A 13,287-nucleotide genomic window follows, 5' to 3' on the forward strand; every position below is an offset into this window, starting at 1 on the left:
TGGTCATACCATTATTGCAAGTCCCAGTATGGACCAACATAAAAATACAAGAGACTCTGCAGATGCTGGAAATCCAGAGTAAGACACGCAAAAACACTGGAGGAACTCAGCAGGTCAGACAGCATCTATGGAGAGGAATAAAGAATTGATGGTTTGGCTGAGATCCTTCATCAGAATCTTGTCATATGCCAGTTGATGTTCACTCACTACCATTCAAATCTGCTTGTAGTCAAAATCCCTTTGTCCCTCCTAACCCTCTCCACTCCTCTTCTGTAATCAGCTCCAGAATGGCTTTCTGGAGCTCTGTGTCCCCAACTTCTCTGCCACATGAATACCTTGCTTCTCTCACCCCTTTACAAGCATCTTGCTCCTCTTGCGATCTCCTCTCCACTGCAATCCTCTCTACAATCTCTCAGTGATCTCTTTCCATTCACACCTCCCTGCAACTTCCACCAACCCAATTAGACAGATTTAGAATTAGATGTACTTATTTATTTATCACGTGTATAATGAAACATACAGTGAAATGTGTTGTTTGTCTTAACAGCCAACACAGTCTGGACTTGTGCTGGGGGCAGCCTGCAGGTGTCAACATTCTGGTTTCAACATCGCATGGCCACAATGTTCAGTAGAACATGCAGCCAACATACAACAATCATCAACAACAACACAAATCCCTTTCCCACCCCCACCCACACAAGCAGATGGGCTTCTAACCTCCAGGAAAGTCACCTCTGGGCCTTTAACCTCCAGACCGTGGCCCCAGACCTGCAGTTACTTTGCCTCCGACTTCCAGACTCACCAATTTAGGAGTTTCAACAGGTCTTTAACCTTCAGATTTGCCAGCCTTGGGCTTCGGACTCACTGACCTTGGGGCTTTGACCTCGGGACTCCCGGATCACAGGCCTTTGACCTCAGAATCTGCCAATTGATCCAATCCTGGGACTCGCTGACCTCAGACATCTGACCCCAGGATTCACTGACCTTGGGGATCACCGACCCTCATTCTATTATAACCAGTACAGAATTAGAAAGTCTATTGTAATGATTTTGTCTAAATGCTTTTCAGAGAACTTTTAAGAGAAATTTGCTTTAGGAAAATTTCCACAAGTGCAATACCATAGAAAAAAATTGGGTGAGGCTCAGAGAGACCAATGCCTGAAAAATCAGGCATATTTCAGATGCACGAAAAGTAGCCCATGTCCTGACTTCAGATTTGGGATTCAGTTGCAGTATGCAGTTTCCTGCGCTTCCCTCATCAGTTATGCAGCCACCAACCCATTTTTCAGCAGAGGAGCACTTAGTTGTCAAGCACCTCCGCAATTATTGTGGAAAATTCATGACGCACAAGCTAGCAAATGTGGCAAATAAATAATTGAAGTCCATCAGCAGAGTCACTGCTCTAATTATAATAAAAAATAATTCGCCGTTACTATAACTTCCAGACTATCATTCTTTGTCACATAAAATATAAAATGCTATTTGTTCAGAAACAAAACATGATTATATATGCACCTAGCTTTATGTATGAAAATAGCAAAGGTATGAATGTGAACAAAATAAAGGGTTCTTTGAACACTCTAAGTTTGTTGTAATGCAACTGCATGAGGAGTTAAATTCAAGGAGACTCAATATCCATCTGTGCTTCAGCATCAGTTTCTCTGTCTGCATATAGTTCTTGATGAGACATCTGTGATGAGATTTGGTTTTACTTATTTGATCATAAGGTGTGAACATCACTGAGATCACAGGGCAATTAAGAGTCACCCACATTATTGCGTCTGGAGTCGCGTGTAGATTAGATTCAAGATTCAAGATTGTTTATTGTCATTCTTCAGTACACGAGTGTAAAGAGAACAAAATGACTGTTACTCTGGGTCTGATGCTGCAAAGAAAAGGCACAATAAATATAAAAAACACAATTGTAGCCCTCAGGTTCTGTCGGCTGTGTAAGTCCAGGGAAGACAATCTCTGGCCTCACCAAACGTGTGAGATTGAGATGCCAAACCTCCAGTCTGTGTGGATGCTGCGTGACGTGTTACCCAGTTACACATCAGTACCACGAAGTAACAGACTGTACACCATATGCAATTAAATGATTTAGCTTCATAATTCTTAATTTGACTGAAGGGTTAGTAAAGTAAAACAAAAAGAAAAGGGCCCATTTTAACGAAACAGTCTACTGTGCACAAGTTGGAGCTCACAGCTTCCCTTCTGCTGGTCCTCCATTGATTTCCCCAGGCTTCATCGACTCCCGACCCCACTCCGAGTCCACTCTGTCCTGCTGTCTATGACCTCTCCTTTCTGGCATCTTCTCTCTTCATCTTTCGCCGAATAAAAGACCCAGATCACTTCGGTCGCAGGCACATAACAAGAAAAATCACTCCCTTCATTGGACAGTGCACGTTCCAAAGCCCCGTATCTCTAGCCATAACCCAAACACTGCTGCTACAGAAAAATCATTACATTAGCCATGAAACCTTTCCCAGGGTGTTAAACAATAAAAACACAATAAATATAAATACATAAGATTAGCTTATATACAGAGATTGATGCATGTCCATAAGGTGATGCTAGGTAGCAGAGTATCTATTCATAAAGTGCTGACTCTGCAAAGTTTGATATTGTAAGTTACTCTGAAGGATATACTTACTGAATGTGTGTGAAACTCCTCAGTGCTATTTTGTTGGAGACATTAACCAATTTTAAAACTTTTTCCAAAACCATAAGCTGATCAAACCATGTAATATTGGGGCTCTGACTTTGTTTGATTTTACAGGGTAATGTTTAGCTGTAGGGGGCAGCATCATATCTCATTCACATTTTCATTGTAACCCTTGAGAAACTGAAATTTTCTAAATGATACAGCTATTATAATGCACAAACTCAGATTTCTCTTCTCCTTTATTTTTTAGCTTCTATCAACATTTTAACATTTTCAAGATCTTTCTGAACATTTGAACTATTAAAATTATTCAAGTTGGAATAAGTTTTTATTTGTATTGTCACCATGATTTCTTCTAGTATATTAGTTTAATGGAAAATGGTTAATGTAGTAATATTACATTAATGTTCTGGATGTCTGAACTTTGCATTGCTAAAATTATCTATGGTCTCACTGATATTATTTCTGTCAGTGTTTTGGTGTCCCTTTCTCTGTTATTCTGCTTCACAGTTGTTTGTCAATCTTATTTTTATATCATTTTTATTTGCCTGCCTCTTTCTTTCTGTTCACTCATTCTGTTCATCACTTCTCTGAGGGATGATTGCAAGGCAGCAGTGTGCTCCAATTGGTCAGTCAGCTGCCGTGTACAGCTCCTATCTCTAGAAACATCATGATGCTGGATAACAGTTCCCAGGGAGTCTCCAGCATTCCTGTAACAAAGCTGCACATGCTCCCGAGCCTTCTACCTCTTCTGATCATCACAAAAGCAGCTGAATCGAGGAGAGTCCCCACTTCCCTTCGTTGTCGAGAGACATTAAACTCCCTAGCAACGGGGAAACATCTTTTAAAGTATAAATCCTAAGCTACCTAGCAACTAAACAATGTTATTTAGTGCCTTTCCAACTTCCAGATTTGAAAGGAGACCTGTGTCATTACACAAAGACTGAGGCTGCTTCAAGGATAAAACAACACTGGACAAAGATTAATGGTACCGGTCTAGAGCTGAAAGGATGTCTGCACTCCGTCGAAAATTTGGTGAAGACTATCAAGTTGTCAATACTTCCAGGGGTTCTACCTACAACGCTCCCATAAAAAAGAAAAGACAAAGGTTTGTTGACAAGAATGGTCGTTGTAACGTACAGCATGGGAACTTAGGCGGAGAGACAAGTAGGTACATTTCTGATCTGTTCACTACTTTAGTGGATCTGAAGTGGAGATGGAACCTTCTAATTTTCATTCTGACTTACACAATAGCCTGGCTGGTGATGGCTTCAATGTGGTGGATCATAGCCTACATCCGTGGAGACATAGATCAAACCCATGGGGAGAACTACACTCCGTGTGTGGCTAATGTCTACAATTTTCCATCAGCTTTTCTTTTCTTCATAGAAACAGAAGCCACTATTGGCTATGGCTTCAGATACATCACTGAAAAATGCCCAGAGGGTATCATCCTCTTCTTGTTCCAGTCTTTGCTTGGCTCCATTGTGGATGCCTTTTTGATCGGGTGTATGTTCATCAAAATGTCCCAGCCAAAGAAAAGGGCAGAGACTTTGATGTTCAGCCACAGCGCAGTCATCTCTCAGCGTGACGGCAAAATGTGCCTGATGTTTCGAGTAGGGAACCTTAGAAACAGCCATATGGTCTCTGCTCAGATGAGATGCAAAGTGATAAAGGTAAGCGCTGTCAAATATTAACTAATTTGCCCGTAATAGCCTCCTAAATGTGTTTAAGTTAAACCAGGCACCCTAACGAGATTTGGCTCTGTAGATAATTTGTTATACTGTACTGGTTCATTTAAAACAAACCTGTTTTATTGCAAGATATCGTTGCCTTCAGTAGTGAAGATTGTTGAAAATTTAATTTGAAAGCATTTAGCATTAACTATCTGGAAAATAAAATGAAGCTCAAACAAGAGAAATATTGCTCCCAAGGCAATTCAGCAATGGAGGAGTTAATAAAGTCAGTATGGGCACAATAAGTAAATCTAACACTTGTGCTTCTTCCTGCAAAGACTCCATCAGAATATGTTCAAATACTACAAGTATTTGAATATCTGGATTGATAGTGAAATGATAGGGCAGTAGACTAGAATTACTACTGCCATCATTAACACACCAGTAACTCATTTGTTAACAGTTTTTTGTTCTTGCTATAGTGCGTGCAATAATGATATTTCATGACAAGCATTTTACACTGCTGTTCACTAAACATTGTCAATACATAATTTTAATCATTATTTAAGGCACTGCGCAAAATAAAATCCCAGCAACTGAAATGTGAGTGAGAGATGTCCTCATTTCCAAGTCAAATTCGAGAGCGTTGGGACATACGCTCAATAGCTTCTTTACGGTTACCTCCTGTGCCTAATAAAGTGGCTACTGAGTGTATGTTTGTGGTCTTCTGCTGCTGTAGCCCATCCACTTCAAGGTTTGACCTGTTGTATGTTGAGAGACCCTCTTCTACACACCACTGTTGTAATGAGTGGTTATTGGAGTGTCTGTCACCTTCCTGTCAGCTTGAACCAGTCTGACCATTCTTCTCTGACCTCTCCCATTAACAAGGTGTTTTTGTCCACAGAACTGCCACCCACTGGATGTTTTTTTGTTTCTCGCACCATTTTCTGTGAACTCTAGAGACCGTTGTGCGTGAAACTCCCAGGAGATCAGCATTTTCTGAGATACTCAAACCACCCCGTCTGGCACCAACGGTCATTCCACGGTCAAAGTCTCCCCTATTCTGACAGCAACTGAACCCCTTATCCATGTCTGCATGTTTTTTTTCATTGAAATGCTGCCACGTGATTGGCTGATTAGATATTTGCATTAACGGGCAGGTGTACCTAAAACAGTGGCTACTAAGTGTGTCTTTGGCCAGTGACTTGACCATGACTGCTGGGAACTCCAGTGCCTGCTAGCAGGTGTTACTTAGGGGCAATGGGAGTAGGACGACTCTGAGGGATACCACAATGGGGGGTAGGTTACCTCTCCTAGTGATAACTCTAAACAAGGGAGACATAGGAAATGTTTAGGGAACTGGGCCAGTTGAGTAGCCTAACCAACCAACATGTAAAACCCACACAAGTGTGCATTCATGTTGCAGCTGCTGATCACTCGAAAGGCCTGTGAGTCTAAAATGCAATCGGTATTGTAGAGTAACTACTAGGAAATGGATGCTTTGCAATTTCCTACACACAGTAATGAGGCAAATCACCATTTAAGGTAATATTGGTGGCATTATTTGAGAAACAAATGTTGGCTACGCAATTAGAGAATTTATTAGAATTGGTTTATTATTGTCACATGTACCAAGATAGAGTGAAAAGTTTGTCTTGCAAACTGTTCATACAGGTCAGATCATTATACAGTACATTTTATTGCACCATATAATAGTTAGTACTTCCACCAACACAAGGGTTTTTGGAACTTAGCAAGTCAGGCAACATCTATGGCAGGGGTTCCCAAGCTTTTTTATGCCATGGACCAATACCATTAAGCATGGGATCCGCGGACCCCAGGTTGGGAACCCCTGGGTGGAGTAAACAGTTGATGTTTTGGCCCTTTGAGTCTCAGCCCACGATGTCGGCTGTTTACTCCCTTCCCTCCATAGATGCTGCCCGCCTTGCTGAGTTCCTCCAGCATTTTGTTTGTGTTGCTCAGTACTTCCACCAATGCAACTTGACTTCAGATCTGCTCTGAAACATCAATTGAAATAAGCCCACAACCACCTATCTCAGAAGACAAGTGTACAACCACTAAATCAAGGCTGATACATCGCACCAGAATTGGGTGTATCACTAATGACTGCACAGCTAAATGGAGGCAGCAGTAGCAGGAACATCTGACATGTGGAGGTCCACCACCCCAACATAAGCTCAATCACTTATCTCATGTATGGGGCAGATGGAAGCTCTGCATTGTATTCATGGTTGAGCGGGTTGCTGACCTCTGTTAGGGCTCTTGTGCAAATCTGGTGGAATCAGTACAACTTCTGGGCCACAAAATTCAAAATATTTAACTGATACAAAAACAGAAAATGCTGGAAAAACTCAACAGGTTATGCAAGATGTGTGGATAGAAAACAGTCAATGTTTTGGGTCTGCGACCTTTTGCCAGCTACCAATTCTGATGTTGGGCTGCAAACTTGAAATGTTGACTGTCTTTTTTCCACAAATGCTGCCTGATCTGCTGAGTTTTTTCCCAGTATTTTCTGTTTTTTTTTTCATTTCCAGCATCTGCATTTTTTTTTAAATTTCATTTACACTTGGCTGATCTCTTCCGTCAGAATCGTGAGCAAGTCCTATTTTGTATTGCTCAAAGGTGTAAATATATTTACTGCACTTGTAGAGAAAATTGCACACCTTACAGTCTCCAAATCAAGTTAGTTGGGAAGAAGGCTAGTAAGTAATTATTGTGTCAATAATTTAATTAAAGTTTCAAATATTAGCTAATGTAAAAATGTTATGTTAAGAAAGTGACAAATACAAATTAGGAGAGAGGAGGTAAGCATTTTAAAACACAAGACAAAAGGAATAGTCCACCAGACCCCCTCAAGCCTGCCATGACATGCAATCTAATCATGCCTCAGCTATGCTGGTCTCAACTCCTCTTCTGTGCCAGTTCCCTATGACCTTTCATATATTTGGCAGTTTTCATCAATAGCATTCCTAATAATCTGTCCTCCACCACCCTCAGAGACAGGGAATTTGCTGTCATTTGTGAGAAGAAGTTTCAACAAACCTCATTTTTGAAAGACCAGTCGTTTATTTTGTAGCTATGTCCTTTTCTGGCTCCCCCTTACTGTGCAACAGAAACACAGAATAACTCCTAAACCTAAATGAAGATGATAATGAATAGCAAACAACAAATAAATACTCCATTAGTGTTTGCATTACACTGTCAGTATAATAGAATGTAACATGATTAGCATGATAATTATATGTCTAAACAAACAGAATCCAAAAAAACAATGACTAATAAAATCTTTCTGCAACTGTCTGTTGGCATTTCTAGTTTCAATCTGTTGTAAATCATTTTATAATAAAATGTGTATGATTTTGAAGTATATTTGTTCAATCAGTTTTATGGCAAGATATGCAGCTAATTTGGTGTGTACTATGTTGCAGAGGGCATAAAAGTAGTTTCACGTCTCTATTCACTTTTATGAATGAAAAGCTTCAAAACTAATGCCAGCACAAAATATATATTAATCATTGATCTAAAATTAATTTGTGCAGATCTCTATATAAGCATAAAACAGTATCTACAAAGGTAGTAATATGTTGTTTTGATGTATTTTGTAACATTCTTGTTATCTATTTTAGAATTTTTAACAAAACACGGGATTTTGAACTAAAATGTTTTACTTTGAACAATTTTACTGTATCTGTAAGACTCATACACTCACATCTAAAACTTTTTCTGTGTCAAATTATTTACATACATAAAATGAATCATTGCCATAAGACTTTGAAATAAAGCTGATCAAAATTGTTCAAAGCCATTCCTCATTGTTTGTTCATGAACACATTGCTACTTTTATCAAACTTGTTTTTGAACAATTAAAGGTAATGTTAGGTCAAGATGGAAAACTTAGTTTATGGTAACAATTGCAATGAGATTCATGGTCAGTTACCTCTGAATTGGCACTGTAATTTCACCCACAAGATACTAAGCTTTTTATTGGCAAGGTAATGTAACCTATTTAACCTTTTCAAAGCTTACATTGACATTTCTGGCTACTAATCAAAAATGGCATTTCCTATTACTTTCTTATTGCCTCATGAATTGAACCATTTCCACTTCTCCATAGTTACTTCCCAAATGTGCATTATAATGTTTTGTGCAGAAGAAAATATAATTTTTGTAAACATTTATTTCTTAGAATCTGTTTCCAAGTATACAATACATCAAGAAAACAATGATTTCAAACTAACATCCATTCTGCTTTTCAAATGAAAGCATTGCCTATAAATCATAAAGCTGTCCCTTTACTTTCAATTAGTAATGTCATGTAGGGGGGCAGTTCTTCAAAGGAGCGTAAAATATTAATTCAGGAATAGGCATTTCTGACCCTCGTGCTACCCCTGTGATTCAATAACATCATGGCTGATCTTCTATCTCAGTGCCAATTTCCTGTTCTAACCAAATAATACTTGATTCCCTTAATAACTTAAAATCTATCAAACCTGGCTGGGTACATCTGGGTCTTGGTTACATCAGGTAAGGCAATTTGAATGTACAGAAATATAGGAATCTGCAGAAAGTAGTGGACACTGCCCAATACATCACAAGCACATCCCTACTCACCATCAGTAGTATCAACAGGAAATACTGCTTCCAGAATGCCACATCTATCGTCAAAGATCCACTCCATATAGGCCATGCCTTCTACTCACAGCTACCATTGGGCAGGAGGAACAGAAGTCCCACACCACAATGCTCAAAAACAAATACCTACCTTGAACCATTTGTTTCTTGAACACCCATCAGTACAATTTAGCAACTCTCTGAGCACTTTCACAACATTGAACTAAAATGGACACCTTCCTTTTTGTTCTAAGTTTCTTGCAAAAAAATTATGTATAATTTTGTTTAACTTGTGTTTTCTTGTAAATGCTGCTTACATGACGCCACGTGCTAATGACGTTGCTGCAAGTAAACTTTTTATTACACCTGTGTGCACCTGTACTTGTGCATATGACAATAACCTCATCAAGCTCTGTTTTGAACATCTCAATGGAGTGACGAACCCTCCACAGCCCTCTGACATAGTGAATTTTGCACCCGCTGACTGAAGAATTACTTCTCAGCTCTGATTTGAATAGACAATCCTTTATTTAAGACTGTGACTTTTTATTCCAGGCATTTCCAAACAGAAGAAACATCAATTCCCAAGTTACTCTGTCAATGGCACTTTGATCTCTCTTGCACATTCAGAAATATTCTATTTCATGCCAAATTTAGGGATAGTTTATTTACTCATTTTTTTTAGGGTGTGAATGTTGCTAGGAAGGCTAACATCAAATGGCCATCTCAAATTTACTTTAAAAACAAAGATGTGGTGCATTACCTCCTTGAATTGCTGAAGTCCTTTTGGTGAGGGTTGTTAGGTAGGGAGTTTCTGAACTTAGACTGAATGACAATGAAGGACAGGCAATGTACAGTACTGTGCAGAAGTCTTAGGCACATACCACATATATATATATATATCTAAGGCGCCTAAGACTTTTGCACAGTACTGTAGTAATTGTATGTATGTAACTGCTGCCACAGAAAAAAACAATTTCATGACGTATGTGAGTAATGATAAACCTGAATCAGATATGGATCTCTATCGTAGTCTGAGAGTGGGAAGAGGACAGGGAGAGTGGAATCATGGTTGGGAAAAGGGGAAGGGAGAGGATAGGGAGCGGAAGCATCAGAGACATTCTGTAATGATCAATACACCAATTGTTTGGAATCAAATGACCTTGCTTGGTGTCTCAGAGCTGGGTGTGTCTGCACTCACACCACACCCCCCTGGCCTGGCAGTCCTTCTCTGCCACGTGTCTCAGAATCTTCCCGTGGAGCTCCGCCCTCAAAATGCCTAACATCCTTTGCTCCTGCCAGATTTACAAACTTACAAACTACATATGTGTGCCTAAGACTTTTTCACAGTATTGTACTTCCAAGTCAGGATACAGCGTGTGACTTGGAGGGGGGAATTGATTCAAGGTGCTGTTCTAACTATATGATTTGCTGAAATGACCTTTCTTAGTACTATTTGGAGTGCACATCATAGTAAAGCAATTGGAAAAAGACTTTTTTTCTAACTCTGTTATTTCCTAATTGTGACACAGACAATACCAATACCAATACCAGACAAAACACACAAGAGTTTGCAATTATTTATAACACACATGTGAGGAAGGAAATGTCATTTTCTCCATTTGCGTCAATGAGTGCAGCTACAATACTCAAACTTGATGCCATCCAGGAGACAGAAACTGAGAGGAATTCGGTTTTAATTGTCAGTTCAAAATACAGGAAGGGGTATTGGCTGTGAATGTTTCATTCCTTGAGCTCATGGAAGTATAGGTGTTTAGTTAGTTGACTGCTTACCAAAGGTAAATTACTCCCCCAAGACATTTACTGTATCTAGTACTTATGAAGACCTCAGGGCTTCCTTTAAACATTTCAAAGCCAATGAAATGTAATCATTGTTGTAATGCAGTCAGACACAGCTTACCAATGTATGCACTTAAAGGTCTGTGAAGCAGAAGTTATATTAATGATCCTTTAACATAGGTATGAGGCAAAAATTGACCAGAATTTTGAACTCTATAATATTAATATCACTGAATTATTTTCACCTGACATCACCTCAGATGAACAACTCAGCAAATTTAAACTTGATTTTGCCCCAATTACTGATGTACAGCTGTTGCTAGAAGAGGCAATTGCAATGACCAGAAGATGCCCAACAGATATCGGAGTGGACTTTGGTCATGTTGCTTTTCAGGTCTCCTAGACAACCACTGAAATGAAATGTTTGGTCCCTTAGCTGTGCAAACAAAGGATGCAGGTCCGTCTATGGCTTGATCTACCACAGTGGACAGGCAGAGTAAGGGGGGGGGGGGGGGGTGCTGCTCTGCTGGGGATGTTCCGTGATTCCATAATTCTCATAGCCATTTCTTTTGCAGTACACACACTGATGCTCTGTCCTGAAGGACTGAAGCGAATGAGACAAGTGCATTCAACATTATCTCCTCACCAAGTAAATGTGGCAGCAAGCCTGAATAATATAAGGTTCAACATTGAACTGGAGCCCACTTCAGACACAAACCCTTCTTAATTTGGTCTGGCCACATTTGGCGTGTTTTCTCCTTTCCACATTACAGTAAGGAGGTGGAGTCATTGGAGAGGGTGCAGAAGAATTTCATTTGGATGTTGTTTGGATTAGAAAGTATCAGCACAAGGAGAATTTGGACAAACTTCGATCATTTTCTCTGGAGAATTGGAGGCTGTGAGGAGACCTGATAGAGAGGCAAAGATCGGTTGTTTTTCCCAAGGTAGAAATATCAAATAAAAGGTGACATAGCTTTAAGATGGGGGCAGAGGTTTGAAGGAGATATGGGGAGGGAGTGGGGGTACTATTTCTTTCACACACAGTGGTCGGTGCTTCGAATGTGCTGCCAGTGGTAACTGTAGAAGCTGACATGAGTCATTTAAACAGACACAGAAACATGCTTGAGACGGAGGGATATAAGACAGGTACAAGCAGATGGGATGAGTTTTACTTGACATCATGGTTCACACAGACATCATGAGCTGACGGGTCTGTTCTATGTTACATATTCTAATTAGGGTTGAAAATACTCCGCCTCAAGAATAATGAGCAGTTTGTTTAGCATTGTTCTCTTGATGTTGGCATTGCATGCTGTCTAGCTACATTCCCTTTAGCATTCAGTGATATTAATATTATAGAGTTCAAAGTTCAAAAGGTACAAGTACCAAAGTACATATATGTCACCATACACAACCCTGAGTTCATTTTCTTGCTGGCATACTCAATAGATCCAATAACCATAATAGAATCAATGAAAGACTGCACCAACTGGGCGTACAACCAATGTACAAAAGACAATAAAATACAAAAATAAAAAAAATTACTAATATCTAAATATGCAATAAATATCGAGAACATGAGATGAAGAGTCCTTGAAAGTGAGTCCATAGATTGTGGGAACATTTCAATGATGAGGCAAGTGAAGTTATCCCCTTTGATTCAGGAGCCTGATGATTGAGGGGTAATAACTGTTCTTGAACCTAGCGGTGTGAGTCCTGAGGTTCTTGTACCGCCTTCCTGAAGGCGGCAGTGAGAGTAGAGCATGGCCCTGGGGGTGACTGTCCTGGTTGATGAACAATATGGTGGTCAAGACTGATTAGAAACTCAGCTAGGCCCTCTGCATTAATACCATGTAGATCAAAGGCTGGCACACTATCCTGAGCGACTCAGCTCCTGAATCCTGAAACCTTTCGACTACTTACAAGGCACGAGACAGGTGTATGCTGGAATATTCTCCATTTGCCTGCTTTTCAATCAGAGTCAAAGCAGTATTTATTGTCATATGAACAAGTACACGTATGCATGGGTATAATGAAAAAATTACTTACAGCAGCATCACAGAAACATAGCATCAGAGACAGAAAATTCAACAAGAAAACATGATATAAACACAAAAAGAAAAACATAGCATAGCAACATAAATTACACAAAACTATACAAGAATGAGCACAATTAGAACAAAAAAAAATGAAAGCGAAGTCCATTGCAGTGCAAAATGGTGGTAGTAATGCTATACTGAGGTGGTGATTAGGTTTGTGGAGATTTAAGTAGCTGTTCCTGAACTTAGTGGTATGGGGCTTCAGGCTTCTGTACCTCCTGCCCAATGGTAGCTATAAACTATTTCAGCCCAAGCCAGGTACTCAAGAAATTTGATTTCATGCAGGATTAAGCAGCTCACTTAATTGCCACCCATCCATAATTGGGATTGAGAGTGCAAAGTGCACCATCTGTTATTTACCTGGAGTACTCTTACAGCAGCTCCCAAATCCACAATCTACAGTACATCATCAGAA

General features: G+C 39.7%; 1 protein-coding gene across 1 annotated transcript in view; it reads left to right on the top strand.

The window, feature by feature from the left end:
• Positions 1 to 3,675: 3,675 nt before the first annotated feature.
• kcnj19a (potassium inwardly rectifying channel subfamily J member 19a) overlaps positions 3,676 to 13,287 on the top strand; it is a 66,927-nt gene continuing 57,315 nt past the window's right edge. The window contains exon 1 of the mRNA XM_059955643.1: positions 3,676 to 4,341. Coding sequence (XP_059811626.1) covers positions 3,676 to 4,341 — 666 coding nt within the window. The remainder of the gene's footprint in view (positions 4,342 to 13,287) is intronic.

Source organism: Hypanus sabinus, chromosome X1 (assembly GCF_030144855.1).
Source record: "Hypanus sabinus isolate sHypSab1 chromosome X1, sHypSab1.hap1, whole genome shotgun sequence".
NCBI classification, from domain to species: domain Eukaryota; kingdom Metazoa; phylum Chordata; class Chondrichthyes; order Myliobatiformes; family Dasyatidae; genus Hypanus; species Hypanus sabinus.